This window comes from Nomascus leucogenys, chromosome X (genome assembly GCF_006542625.1).
Source record: "Nomascus leucogenys isolate Asia chromosome X, Asia_NLE_v1, whole genome shotgun sequence".
In the NCBI taxonomy this organism is placed as follows: domain Eukaryota; kingdom Metazoa; phylum Chordata; class Mammalia; order Primates; family Hylobatidae; genus Nomascus; species Nomascus leucogenys.
The window spans coordinates 75,441,382-75,456,113 of record NC_044406.1 but is presented as its reverse complement, the minus strand read 5'-3'; the positions used below and the strand labels follow the sequence as shown (position 1 = coordinate 75,456,113).

Below are 14,732 nucleotides of genomic sequence, written 5' to 3'. Positions count from 1 at the left end.
TATGAATCAGTGCCGGATCTATCACTACTTAGCTGTGTGATTACTGGCCAATTTCTCATGCTTCAAACATCATCTGTAGCATGAGGGGTTGGGATTTAACTACCTGAAGTTACTTAGGACTCTAAATTTTAATTCTAGAAATCTTTGTCAATAAGATTGTAAACAACAGGTGCTTTATAGTTGACCTAAAAATGTAATTGATCGAAACTTTCTAGTAATCAAACATAAAATTTCCTCAAGCCATGTCCTCAACTCTTACCCAACTCCTAGAAATGTCCTGAGGTCTCTGAGAATCACTATTTGAAAATGACTGTCCAGGGGAATAGTACAGTGTGCTTATTTTTTGAAGGCTTGTTTTATTTTAGTGATTGATCTATGTAATCACCGAGGCCATTATGTACAGATAAGTGGGGGGAGCTTTATTTCTTGGTCTCTTCCGCAATGGACAAAGTCTTGATGATATAATCCTTGGTCTGGAGGCACTCAACACAATTGAGACAATCTGTTTAATACTTCATTCAAAGCTATGCACTTTTTTTTTTCTGATGTCCAATTTCACCTCCTTCAAAGAACAGTTCAAATGCTACATCCTACAACTGAATCTCTTTTTGATTATCATAGAAGTAATTTTTTCTTTCTCTATATTGTCACAGTTCTTCTTGTTGCTTTTATCACATTCCATGTCAGAGTATAGTCATTTATATATTGTTTCATTTTTATCTCCTCTCCTACCTAGATCATAAGCATTTGAAATACAATGATTTTTTTTGTCTTCTCTCCTCAGACTACCAACATATTGCCTTTATCACTGTTGGAATACTGTACATTGTGGAGCCTAATAAATATGAAATTGAATTTTGTTGAGAATCATATTCAAGAATTACTCTAATCCCTCATGGAGTGGTTTAGAAACAGTCACTAGCCACACTGCTTATTTCATTTATGTACTTGCCCTTCATGGAATGGCTATTATTTGCTAGTCACTTCAAATATACAACTGGAATTCTTTACAACAAAATTGAAAATAACTGCATTTTATCATAATCTAACACTCACTTCTATGTCACCACATAAATGATGGCAACATTCAATGTGTATCCCTCAGGGTATCTCACAGCCCACTCAATTGAATATTTACCAAATTGACTGCTTTTCATTTGCCTGATTACATCTAGTACTTATCTTGTGAACAAAGTTTTAATGTTTCTCTAAGATCTAGCTTTCCTTTGGATTAAATAGCCAATTTCCCAGTCCTACTTGAACCATGAGCATTCAGAAAGAATATTCCCATAACTAATAATCAGACCATAAATGCTATGAACCCTGATCTCCCTTGTTGAAATGATCTACTTCTGTCGCTTCTTGGAAGGAACTGAAGTAGATAAGAGTTGGAAACAGAGAAATCAAGCCCAGTCTTTGATCTCAGTGTAAATGGTGAGATAGGTGACCCAAAGGGCAACAAAGACACACTAGTCCCCAGATTACTAAAAATTTTCATATCTAAAATGCTTGAAATACATTTTCATTTACAAATGATCATTTAAGAAATTGTAGTAGTTTCACTTTCCAGTAGAGCAGGGATTTCATTTATTCAGACTTTGAAATGCTTCAGAAACTTCATTTAAATCTATATAATAATAATTATTATAATACTACAAGTCAGCTTCACTTCATTACATCAAGATAAGGATAATTAGATTGTAATCTCTGCATGGCCAAGGGCAATGACTTCTGTCACTCAATTTCTGTTGCACCAAGTTTAACATCATACACAGATGGAAATCTATATTTTATCACAATGATAGATATTCAGAATTAGGCCAGATTATATCTAGCCAGGAAAATTATTAACTATTTAGCAAGTTTAAAATTAGGTGCCAGTATAGCTCTCAAATATGATAGCTTATTACAAAGGAGACACATTAAAAACTTCGTAGAAAATCTTTTTCCAGAAACTGGTATTCCTGAGACAAACATGAAAGAAATTACTGTGTGAACTCTCACTAATTTTTATTGGTACAAAACACTGCTTTATCGCTTTATAACAACATTAGATTGTGAGAGGCTTCCTTTAGAGTATTGGTCACTTCTGAGTTACTTTAAGATTTGAAAGCCAGTATGAGTTAACTGGCATTAGGATTAGGAAACTGATAATCAGTTTTCTCACTGTATCTTCATTTTAACATTTTTTATTCCAGGGGTTTGATAAAGTCAAATTCTTATTACAAACCAGCATTAAAGAGGAAGCATAACGTGGGAAAAGCAAACACTTTGGATTTAACTAGACACAAGCCTCAAACTTAGGTCTGCAATTTACTAGTTTTGTGATTACGGGCAAGGCTGAACCTTTGTGCTTCTGTTTCCTGATCTATAAAATGGGAGTATTGAAAGTACCTTGTTCTCAAGATTTAGGTAAAAATTAAATGAGTTATTATGTGAGATACTTAGTACATAGTAACTAGTAACTATTCTTACTGTTGCTATTATTATTGTTTAGTGTTAATTTTATTCTTATCTATGGGTTGTTTTCAGTTTCCAAGAACCCAGTAAAATATGAATTTTCCATTGATTCCCCAGTAAATTGCATCCAGGCTATGTAGAAAAAAGTCACTGTTAGCACTGGTTGAAGAGCAATTCTCATCTTGTATTTCACCATGAAAATTGTAATTTTACATGAGGCGATCTACACTGTTCTGAAGTCAGAGTAGTTTCTCATACTGATTTCATTCAATAATTTTCCTCTTTTTTTTTCTTTTTATTATTATATTTTAGGTTTTAGGGTACATGTGCACAATGTGCAGGTTTGTTACATATGTATCCATGTGCCATGTTGATTTCCTGCACCCATTAACTCGTCATTTAGCATTAGGTATATCTCCTAATGCTGTCCCTCCCCCCTCTCCCCACCCCACAACAGTCCCCGGAGTGATGTTCCCCTTCCTGTGTCCATGAGCTCTCATTGTTCAATTCCCACCTATGAGTGAGAACATGCGGTGTTTGGTTTTTTGTCCTTGCGATAGTTTACTGAGAATGATGTTTTCCAGTTTCATCCATGTCCCTACAAAGGACATGAACTCATCATAACAACAGGTGCTGGAGAGGATGTGGAGAAATAGGAACACTTTTACACTGTTGGTGGGACTGTAAACTAGTTCAACCATTGTGGAAGTCAGTGTGGCGATTCCTCAGGGATCTAGAACTAGAAATACCATTTGACCCAGCCATCCCCTTACTGGGTATATACCCAAAGGACTATAAATCATGCTGCTATAAAGACACATGCACACGTATGTTTATTGCGGCACTATTCACAATAGCAAAGACTTGGAGCCAAGCCAAATGTCCAACAACGATAGACTGGATTAAGAAAATGTGGCACATACACACCATAGAATAATTTTCCTCTTTAATTGCTCTTCCCACTTCCCTGCAAAATAAAGCCCCACCATGCTTGAATTTCCAGGAGCCTAGAAAAAGAGATGTAAAGCTGCTGCCAATTTACCTATCACATTATATTGAATTTAACTGCAGAGTTAGCTTGGAAATCTCTGGATCCTAAAACCATCTTTAATTGCCTTTTTTTTTTTTTTTTACTAAAAATGTTTGGGAGACAGGGACAAGATGAACTAGAAGCAGTTCATGTGCACTGCTCTCATGGAGAAGAAAGCAAAGGGCTAGAGACCACTGCCGTGCAGGCCAATCAACAGAGAAATCATGTCGGGATCCATCAAGGCAGCAGGCAGAAACAGAGAACAGAGAGGAACAAAGCTGGCCACCAACCTGTTAGGTATCAGCAGCTTAAAAAATATTGGCCGGGCGCAGTGGCTCACACCTGTAATCCCAGCACTTTGGGAGGCCGAGGCAGGTGGATCACGTGAGGTAAGGAGTTCGAGACCGGCCTGGCCAACATGATGAAACCCCTTCTCTACTAAAAGTACACAAATTAGCCGGGCGGGGTGGTGGGCACCTGTAATCTCAGCTACTTGGGAGGCTGCGGCAGGAAGAATTGCTTGAACCCAGGAGGCAGAGGTTGTAGTGAGCCAAGATCGTGCCACTGCACTCCATCCTGGGCGATAGAATGAGACTCCGTCTCAAAAAAAAAAAAAAAAAAAGGATTTTATATCCGGCCAAACTAAGCTTCATAAGCGAAGGAGAAATAAGATCCTTTTCAGACAAGCAAATGCTAAGGGAATTCATTACTAGATGGAAAAACATTTCATGTTCTTGAATAGGAAGAATCAATATTGTTAAAATAGCCAGGAGAACCTCCCAAACATGGAAAGGGTGAGTGAGTGAGAGCCCCCAGGGAGATTCACACTTCCCACAGGGACCTGTGCAAGACTGGGAATGGGGAGTCACCCTGCTCCCCCGCACCCTTCCACCACGCTTTTAGACTGAGGCAAAGAGCCACCTGAAGGTTTTGTGGGGGCAACTCCCAAGTCCAGGGGACCTCCACAAGTCTTGGACCTTGGGACAAACCAGCACAGGTGCCACAGCCCCAATAGAGGCCACAGTTACAATGCCAGGGAGCATTAACATTGCTCTACCACCGCTTTTCAGCCAGGGCTCAGTGCCGGCTTCTGGCCCAGCAGTCCTGCTTTGACCCAAACTTGGCTACCACCACCCAACTCTGCCACTGATAACCAGTCGGGCAACAATTGCTAGAGCCTTCATATGTTCCTCTACTAATAGCATCTTTATCTAATAGAATTTCAGTCTTTTGATCATTTTTAAAAAAGAAAAAAGAATGAAAAGGAACAAACAAAATATCTGAGAAATGTGGAATTATGTAAACCCTCACAAGTACTTCACATGAAGATTTTCCCCAAGACACATAATCATCAGATTCTACAAAGCTGACATGTAAGAAAAAATGGTAAAGGCAGCTAGAGAAAAAGGGCAGGCCACCTAAATAAGGAAGCCCATCAGAATAACAGCAAACCTCTCAGCAGAAACCCTACAAGCCAGAAGAGGTTGGGGGCCTATATTCAACATTGTTACAGAAAGGAAATTCCAACCAAGAATTTCATATCAGTGGCTGGGCGCAGTGGCTCACACCTATAATCCCAGCACTTCGAGATGCCGAGGCAGGTGGATCACCTGAGATCAGGAGTTCGAGACTAGTTTGGCCAACAAAGTGAAACCCCTTCTCTACTAAAAATACAAAAATTAGCCAGGCGTGGTAGTGGGCGCTTGTAATCTTAGCTACTTGGGAGCCTGAGACAGGGAGAATTGCTTGAACCCAGGAGGCGGAGGTTGTAGAGAGCCGAGACTGTGCCACTGTACTCCAGCCTGAGCGATAGAGTGAAACTCTTTCTCAAAAAAAAAAAAAAAAAAAAAAAAAGAATTTCATATCCAGCCAAACTAAGCTTCACAAGTGAAGGAGAAATAAGATCCTTTCCAGACAAGCAAATGCTGAGGCAATTCATTACCAAATGGAAAAACATTTCCTGTTCTTGGATAGGAAGAATAATATTGTTAAAATGGCCAAACTGCCCAAAGCAATTTCCAGATTCAATGCTATTACTATCAAACTGTCAATGATATTCTTCCCATACCTAGAGAAAACTATTCTAAAATTCATATGGAACCAAAAAAGATCCCAAATACCCAAAGCAATCCTAAGCAAAAAGAACAAAGCTGAAGGCATCACATTACCTGCCTTCAAATTATATTACATGGATACAGTAAACAAAACCGCATATTACAGGTATAAAACAAACACTAGACCAACGTTACAGAATAGCTAACCCAGAAATAAAGTCACAGACCTGCAACCATCTGATCTTTAATAAAGCTGACAAAAACAAGCAATGGAAAAGGACACCCTACTCAATAAATGGTGCTAGCTGTATGCAGAAGGCTGAAATTAAACCTGTTCTTTACAACATATACAAAAATCAACCCAAAGTGGATTAAATTCCTAAATATAAAACCTCAAATTGTAAAAACCTTGGGAGACAACCTAGGAAATACCATTTTGGACACAGGAATTGGCAAAGATTTCATGAAGAAGATGCCAAAAGCAATTGCAGCAAAAGTAAAACGTGAGAAATGGGACCTAATTAAAGTAAAGAGCTTCTGCACAGCAAAAGAAACTATCAACAGAGTAAGAAGGCAACCTAGAGAATGGGAGAAAATATTTGCAGTCTATACATCTGACAAAGGTCTAATATCAAGAATCTTCAAGGAACTTAAACAAATGTGCAAGCAAAAAACAACCCTGTTCAAATGTGGGCGAAGTACATGAACAGACACTTTTCTAAAGAAGACATACATGTGACCAAGAAGCATATGAAAAAAGCTCAACGCCATTGATTATTAGAAAAATGCAAACCAAAACCACAATAAGATACCATCTCACACCAGTCAGAATGGCTATTACTATGAAGTCAAAAAATAAGAGATTCTGGCAAGGCTGTAGAGAAAGGGGAATGTTTATACATTGCTGATGGAAGTGTAAATTAGTTCAACCATTAGGGAAAGCAGTTTGGTGATTCCTCAAAGAACTAAAAACAGAAGTACTATTTGACCCAACCTTCCCACTACTGGGTATACACCCAAAGGAATATAAATTGTTCTACCATGAAGACACACACGCACATATGTTCGTTGCAGCACTATTCACAATAGCAAAGACATGGAATCAACCTGAATGTCCATCAATGAGAGAGTGGATAAAGAAAATGTGGGAAATGTGCACCATGGAATACTATGCAGCAATAAAAAACAATGAGATAATTTCCTTTGCAGGAACATGGATGGAGTGAGGCCATTATCCATAGCAAACTAATGCATGAACATAAAATCAAATACTGCATGTTCTCACTTATAAGTGGGAGCTAAATGATGAGAACATATGAACAGAAAAAAAGGGAACAACAGGCACTGGGGCCTACTTGAGGGAGAAAGGTGGGAGGAGAGAGAAGTTCAGAAAAGAAATAAAACTGTCAGGTACTATCTTTAGTACCCAAGTGGCAAAATAATCAGTATGTACACCAAACCCCCAAATCATGTATTTACCTATTTAACAAACCTGAACATGTACTCCTAAACCTAAAATAAAATTAAATATTTCTTAAATCTTTCCTTTATTTATGTGTCCATCCTTCCATCATCCATTGATCCATCCATTTATCCATCCATCCATCTTTCCATCCATCCATCCATCCATTCATGTATGTTGATAGTTATAATCCCACCTACCTTCCAAAGGGATACGAGGGGTCTTATGATCAAGGCCAAGGTACAATGATCACGGGGTAAAAGAAAGAAACAAGTAACATGAGAGGAGAGGACTTTCCACTCTACAAGTCACCTCTGTTTTCTTTTCCTTTCATCCATCTTTTCTTCTTTGCCTGCTCCCTGTTCTACTTCTTTTCATTAGTCCCTGTTGATAATGCCTGCAGTCAGCCAGCACTTTCCTTTAGCTAAGGAAGTGGTACTCCAGCTGAAAAGACTTCAGCCCAGCCAACCTGGACTGTCAGCATTGCCTTTCAGTGGTAAACTATTTAGAAGAGGATGGAGTAAGAAACCTGGGGTGATGCTGGAGTGGACCAGTCTTTGTCAGGCAGAGAGCACAATGGCTAGCACTATAGGAATTATAATACAATTCTACCACAGCAAAACAGTGAAGATAACTAAATGTTTCCAAAATGAGATTATGACTTGTAACTGTTTTCTAATTTCAGTGTACAAATGTTAGCAATAGAGCTAAGCATCCCTCTTGAGTATCTTTATAACCAAAGTAGATTTATTATTCTCTCCTCCATCCTCATCCCACCTCTCTCCTGCCCCACAATAAAACAGTAAGAGTCACCTGTCTGGAATTCCGGAAGACACTCACCTGTGTTAGAATTAAGATCATCAGGCTCTGATTCAGTCCCATTTTGGCTTCCATTTCCCTGAAGAGTGTTCATAGCCATAAGCTTCATCTTCTGCAGTTTCATCGCCTCAGCCATTGCTGCAGCTGTTATACCTAAAAGCAGAATTATTCCATTCCATTTATTTATTTATATTAATAATTTCAACTTTTATTTCAGATTTGGGGGTACAAGTGCAGGTTTTTCACATGAAAATATTGCATGATACTGAGGTTTGAGCTATGGATGATCCTTTGTAAAATGGGGATCATTTCTTAATGTAATTGAAAGCTGGATAAATTTATTTAACAGAGCTATGCTACATAGCACAAACCAAAATTGACTTGTATTTGTTAATATTTTTAACAATGTAACTTTCAGTTCTTATAATTTCTTCATGCTACAATGAATAGTTTATAAATTTAAAAAATATATATTAAATATATATCTGATCCCCAATTTGAAACACAAATAAAACAAAGATAGTAAAATGCAAATTCTTGCTAATGTCTTCTTTTGTCTGCTAAGAGTTTTGGACAGTTATTTTGGACAGAACTCACTATGTAGTAAATTCCATCTAAAACAACTTGTCAGTGGGAGCACTCTGAAATTCTAAAAGAAACCCCTTTGAGTGTGTATCCTCATTAGTGCATATCTAAAGGAACCCTTTTCTAGTGCATATCCTTGCTGGCACTTTTATAAAGGATAGGCTGCCTAGCCTATGAGGATCAGCTTAGCAGGGAGGGGGAGAAGAAGGAAAAGACTTCAGGTATTCTTTCTACCTTTTGATCTGCCTCATACTTATACACCAAGGGACCAAATGAATGAAAACATAGCATGCCACCTATATAGCCAGCGTCTGTAGTATAGTTATAATCTTTTGTATTAATAAAAGTCAGATATTAAAATAAAGCTCTCAGCATAATGGTATAAAGAGGTGGGGTGTGGGGGAATGGCCATAGATTAAAAAGTGAATATGTAAGTTTGAAATTATTTCTCCTAGGAAGTCTATATCAGACAGCAACACAACCATATATAAGGAAACAAGTACTAAAAGTACCAGAACAATCCATACTCCAACGATATCCTCCAAAAAGTCTAGTGAATTCAACTTAATTATTTTTAGACAATGTCCCTAATCATCTACCAGTACACTGTTACCATGAGCCAAAAAGAAAAATCCGGTAGATTTTGAAGGATTATTTCAGAATTCAGTAAAATTCATCCTACCATAAAAATGTGATTCAAGGAAAAGAAGGCAAATAATGGTTTTTCAAAAAAAATAAATAACTGTCATTAGAAGATTCTGATTCTAAGAGGTAAGGTGAATCCTTATCAAATATGTAAGCTGAGGTAAATACAGCCTAAACCATCTAACTGTGTGTTTGGTAGAATAACTAAGGTTCTATTTTGCCATTCTGTACTCCTTATGATGCATAGAAAACTCGTAATGAAGCAAACTTTTCATCACATTAGGTTGTGTCTAAATCATGGCAAAGAAAAAATCTGAAGGGAGATTTCCTTAGTATCTAAAGTGATGATATACATTTGTACATTATCTTGACGGCCCAAGAGATTTTCTTGCCACATCTAGTTTAGCTTTATAAAATTCCAGTCCCCCAAATAACCCATTCAGCTCCCAAAGGGTATGCCTAGACAGAAAATATGATGGCAATGATTTAAACAAATGGACCTTGCTTAGGACCACCATGACTGAGTGCCTCATGATCAAAACTGTACCAAAAAGTTTCCAGAATTTACACGGGCTCCTCAGAACTGAATCCTGGCTATGATAATTACTGAATTAATAGGTATTTTATTATTTGTAGGGTAAATAATGGATTTCAGTGAACAATATATGAAATCCATTATTTCATATGAAAGCTAAACGTATACAAATATCTAAACCCTCTCACAGGTATAGAAAATTCATGGTAAAATGTTTGTCTCCTATGATGATAATAAGAGAATTAATGAGCCAGATTCCCCACATATTTTTAATTCATACAAAAGATTTAGGAGCTAGTTTAATTCTTCATTTTGCAGATGAGGAAACTGAGTCTCAGACTGAACCATTATAGGTCGGTTATTTAGGTGAAGATATGGAGCAGAAGTCCAAGTTTCCTGATGGAACCTAGATGTATTTGTTAAAGTCCTAAAGCAGCTCACACGTGAGTTAAAAAAATTCTCTAAAGGATAACATCCCCTTACCACATATGGTCATGCATTTTTTTGTTGTCTTTTATATAGCTCCTTACACTTGATTCAAAGTTTAGAGGTATAGCCTATATAACATACATTTTGTATTGCCTTATGGTGCAGAAAAAATTTATTATTTGATTTTTTATTTTATTTTTAAAAAACTAATTTACAGAGGTACAATTGAGATACAAAAATCTGTACATATATAATGTATACAAATTGATGAGCTTGGTGCTAAGTATATACCCATGAGACCATCACCATAATTTATACCATAATTGACTTTAAGCTTATGAAACTCTTAAATCCTATTTGTTTCGTCTTCAGTACAGCACCTGAATATCTGTGTCTTCAGATAAAACTATAGTCAAGGATAGGAAAGCAGTGGAAAAGATGTTTTGGTTCATATGAATTTTTCATAGCAATTTGGCCTTTTATTCAACTGTTCAATTAAATTCTTATCCTCAGGAAGCTTCTCAGTGTAACACTAACAGATTTAAAATAGCAGTTTAGCACCTGGCCACAAGTTCTCAAAATGCAGGTCTGGAATGATACATAAAAAGGGCAATACATAAAGCTGATTCAGGAGTTACTTAGTTAAATTTTACTTGGGAACCAAAATTTCAACTTGCATCGGACAACTAGAAAATAGTAAGTTAAATGAAAATGAAAAGATGCATTTAAAAGTGAAAGTGCTACAATATGGGTAAAAAGCCACACATATACCTAGAAGTATAAAAGTTGTCCTTTTCAGTCACTGAATCTGAAAATAACACATTTACATTACGTTCAAATTACATATATTTAAATGATTGAAATTGGTTTGGAAAGGCAGAGATTCAATGCTGCTGGGAAAACATTCACATTTTGCACTTACTGATAACTGAGCATTTACTTCTGTATCCTCAATGCCTTCTATTCTTGTTCACTTAATTTCATTATCGCCTCAATGTCTAGTCACTGTTAATTATTGACCAAGTCATAATGTACAGCCCTTATGGTACTCTACACTCTTCTTTTTATAATTTAAACATATTTATTAAGTTATTTGATTTGTTATTTTCTTTTTTAAAAACTACTTTACTGAGGTATGATTCAGATACAAAAAGCTGTAAATATATAATGCATAAACTTGATGAGTTTGGACATACGTGTATATATCGATGAGACCATTACCATAGTCTATACCATAAACCTCCATCAGTTTCTGCCTGTCCACTTTATTTATTATTGTTGTTGTGTGACAAAAAATGTAACGTAAGACCTACCCTTTTAGCAAAGTTTTAAGTATACAATACAGTATTGTTAACTATAGACACTATGCTGTACAGTAGATCTCTAGGAATTATTCATTTTGTACACCTGAAACTTTGCTCATCTCAACTAATAGCACCGTTTCCTCTTCTCCTCAGTGCACGGCAACCACCATTCTAATCTCTGCTTCCGTGAGTTTGACTATTTTAGATTTGTCATGTAAGTGGTGTCATGGTGTTTGTCCCTCTGTCTGGCTTATTTCATTTAGCATATCATGCTCCAGCTTTATTCACGTTGTCACAAATGGCAAGATTTCATTCTTTTTGAAAGCTGAATAAAACTCCATTGTATATAATACATAAATACCAGGTTTTTTAAATCCATTCATCCATTGTCGGTCATTTAGGTTTTTTAATATATTGGCTATTGTTAATAAAGCAGCAATGAACATGGGAGTGCAGATATTTCTTTAAGATTCTGATTTTACCTCTTATATATATTCAGAAGTGGGATTGTTGGATGGTATGATAGTTCTATTTTTAATTTTTTGAGAAACCAACATACTGTTTTCCATACTGGCTAAACCAGTTTACATTCTCACTAATATTGTGCAGACGTTCTCTTAATCCACATTTTCACCTACTTTTTTTTATTTATTTTTATTTATTATTATTATACTTTAAGTTTTAGGGTACATGTGCACAATGTGCAGGTTTGTTACATATGTATGCATGTGCCGTGTTGTTGTGCTGCACCCATTAACTCGTCATTTAGCATTAGGTATATCTCCTAATGCTGTCCCTCCCCGCTCCCCCCACCCCACAACAGTCCCCGGAGTGTGATGTTCCCCTTCCTGTGTCCATGTGTTCTCATTGTTCAATTCCCACCTATGAGTGAGAACATGCGGTGTTTGGTTTTTTTGTCCTTGTGATAGTTTACTGAGAATGATGATTTCCAGTTTCATCCATGTCCCTACAAAGGACGTGAACTCATCATTTTTTATGGCTGCCCAGTATTCCATGGTGTATATGTGCCACATTTTCTTAATCCAGTCTATCATTGTTGGACATTTGGGTTGGTTCCAAGTCTTTGCTATTGTGAATAGTGCCGCAATAAACATACGTGTGCATGTGTCTTTATAGCAGCATGATTTATAGTCCTTTGGGTATATACCCAGTAATGGGATGGCTGGGTCAAATGGCATTTCTAGTTCTAGATCCCTGAGGAATCGCCACACCAACTTCCACAATGGTTTAACTAGTTTACAGTCCCACCAGCAGTGTAAAAGTGTTCCTATTTCTCCACATCCTCTCCAGCACCTGTTGTTTCTTGACTTTTTAATGATGGCCATTCTAACTGGTATGAGATGGTATCTCATTGTGGTTTTGATTTGCATTTCTCTGATGGCCAGTGATGATGAGCATTTTTTCATGTGCTTTTTGGCTGCCTAAATGTCTTCTTTTGAGAAGTGTCTGTTCATGTCCTTGGCCCACTTTTTGATGGGGTTGTTTGTTTTCTTCTTGTAAATTTGTTTGAGTTCATTGTAGATTCTGGATATTAGCCCTTTGTCAGATGAGTAGGTGGCAAAAATTTTCTCCCATTCTGTAGGTTGCCTGTTCACTCTGATGGTAGTTTCTTTTGCTGTGCAGAAGCTCTTTAGTTTAATTACATCCCATTTGTCAATTTTGGCTTTTGTTGCCATTGCTTTTGATGTTTTAGACATGAAGTCCTTGCCCATGCCTATGTCCTGAATGGTATTGCCTAGGTTTTCTTCTAGGGTTTTTATGGTTTTATGTGTAACATTTAAGTCTTTAATCCATCTTGAATTAATTTTTGTATAAGGTGTAAGGAAGGGATCCAGTTTCAGCTTTCTACATATGGCTAGCCAGTTTTCCCAGCACCATTTATTAAATAGGGAATCCTTTCCCCATTGCTTGTTTTTGTCAGGTTTGTCAAAGATCAGATAGTTGTAGATATGCGGCATCATTTCTGAGGGCTCTGTTCTGTTCCATTGATCTATGTCTCTGTTGTGGAACCAGTACCATGCTGTTTTGGTTACTGTAGCCTTGTAGTATAGTTTGAAGTCAGGTAGCATGATGCCTCCAGCTTTGTTCTTTTGGCTTACGATTGACTTGGCGATGCAGGCTCTTTTTCGGTTCCATATGAACTTTAAAGTAGTTTTTTCCAATTCTGTGAAGAAAGTCATTGGTAGCTTGATGGGGATGGCATTGAATCTATAAATGACCTTGGGCAGTATGGCCATTTTCACGATATTGATTCTTCCAACCCATGAGCATGGAATGTTCTTCCATTTGTTTGTATCTTCTTCTATTTCACTGAGCAGTGGTTTGTAGTTCTCCTAGAAGAGGTCCTTCACATCCCTTGTAAATTGGATTCCTAGGTATTTTATTCTCTTTGCAGCAATTGTGAATGGGAGTTCACTCATGATTTGGCTGTTTGTCTGTTATTGGTGTACAAGAATGCTTGTGATTTTTGTACATTGATTTTGTATCCTGAGACTTTGCTGAAGTTGCTTATCAGCTTGAGGAGATTTTGGGTTGAAACAATGGGGTTTTCTAGATATACAATCATGTCATCTGCAAACAGGGACAGTTTGACTTCCTCTTTTCCTAATTGAATACCCTTTATTTCCTTCTCCTGCCTAATTGCCCTGGCCAGAACTTCCCACACTATGTTGAATAGGAGTGGTGAGAGAGGGCATCCCTGTCTTGTGCCAGTTTTCAAAGGAAATGCTTCCAGTTTTTGCTCATTCAGTATGATATTGGCTGTGGGTTTGTCATAGATAGCTCTTATTATTTTGAGATACATCCCATCAATACCTAATTTATTGAGAGTTTTTAGCATGAAGCGTTGTTGAATTTTGTCAAAGGCCTTTTCTGCATCTATTGAGATAATCATGTGGTTTTTGTCTTTGGTTCTGTTTATATGCTGGATTACATTTATTGGTTTGGGTATATTGAACCAGCCTTGCATCCCAGGGATGAAGCCCACTTGATCATGGTGGATAAGCTTTTTGATGTGCTGCTGGATTTGGTTTGCCAGTATTTTATTGAGGGTTTTTGCATCAATGTTCATCAACGATATTGGTCTGAAATTCTCCTTTTTGGTTGTGTCTCTGCCAGGCTTTGGTATCTATTTTTTAAAAAAGAATAGTCCTATTAACAAGTGTGAGGTGATATTTCATTATGGTTTTGATTTACATTTCCCTGATGATTACTGATGTTGAACGTGTTTTTTATATACCTGTTGGTCATTTGTATGTCTTATTTCAAGAAAGAAAAATATTTTCAGCTCTGTTGCCTATATATTTATTTATTTAAATATATTTAGGATGTACAAGTGTCAGTTTCATACATCCATATGTTGCATAGAGATAAGGTCTGGGCTTTTAGT

General features: G+C 37.0%; 1 protein-coding gene across 2 annotated transcripts in view; it reads right to left on the bottom strand.

Annotated features, from left to right (window-relative positions):
• Positions 1–14,732, bottom strand: part of DACH2 (dachshund family transcription factor 2) — a 676,171-nt gene that overhangs the window by 186,007 nt on the left and 475,432 nt on the right. For both annotated transcript variants that reach the window (XM_003269018.1, XM_003269019.1), the window contains one exon: positions 7,847–7,978. In XM_003269018.1, the coding sequence (XP_003269066.1) occupies positions 7,847–7,978 (132 nt within the window). The remainder of the gene's footprint in view (positions 1–7,846; positions 7,979–14,732) is intronic.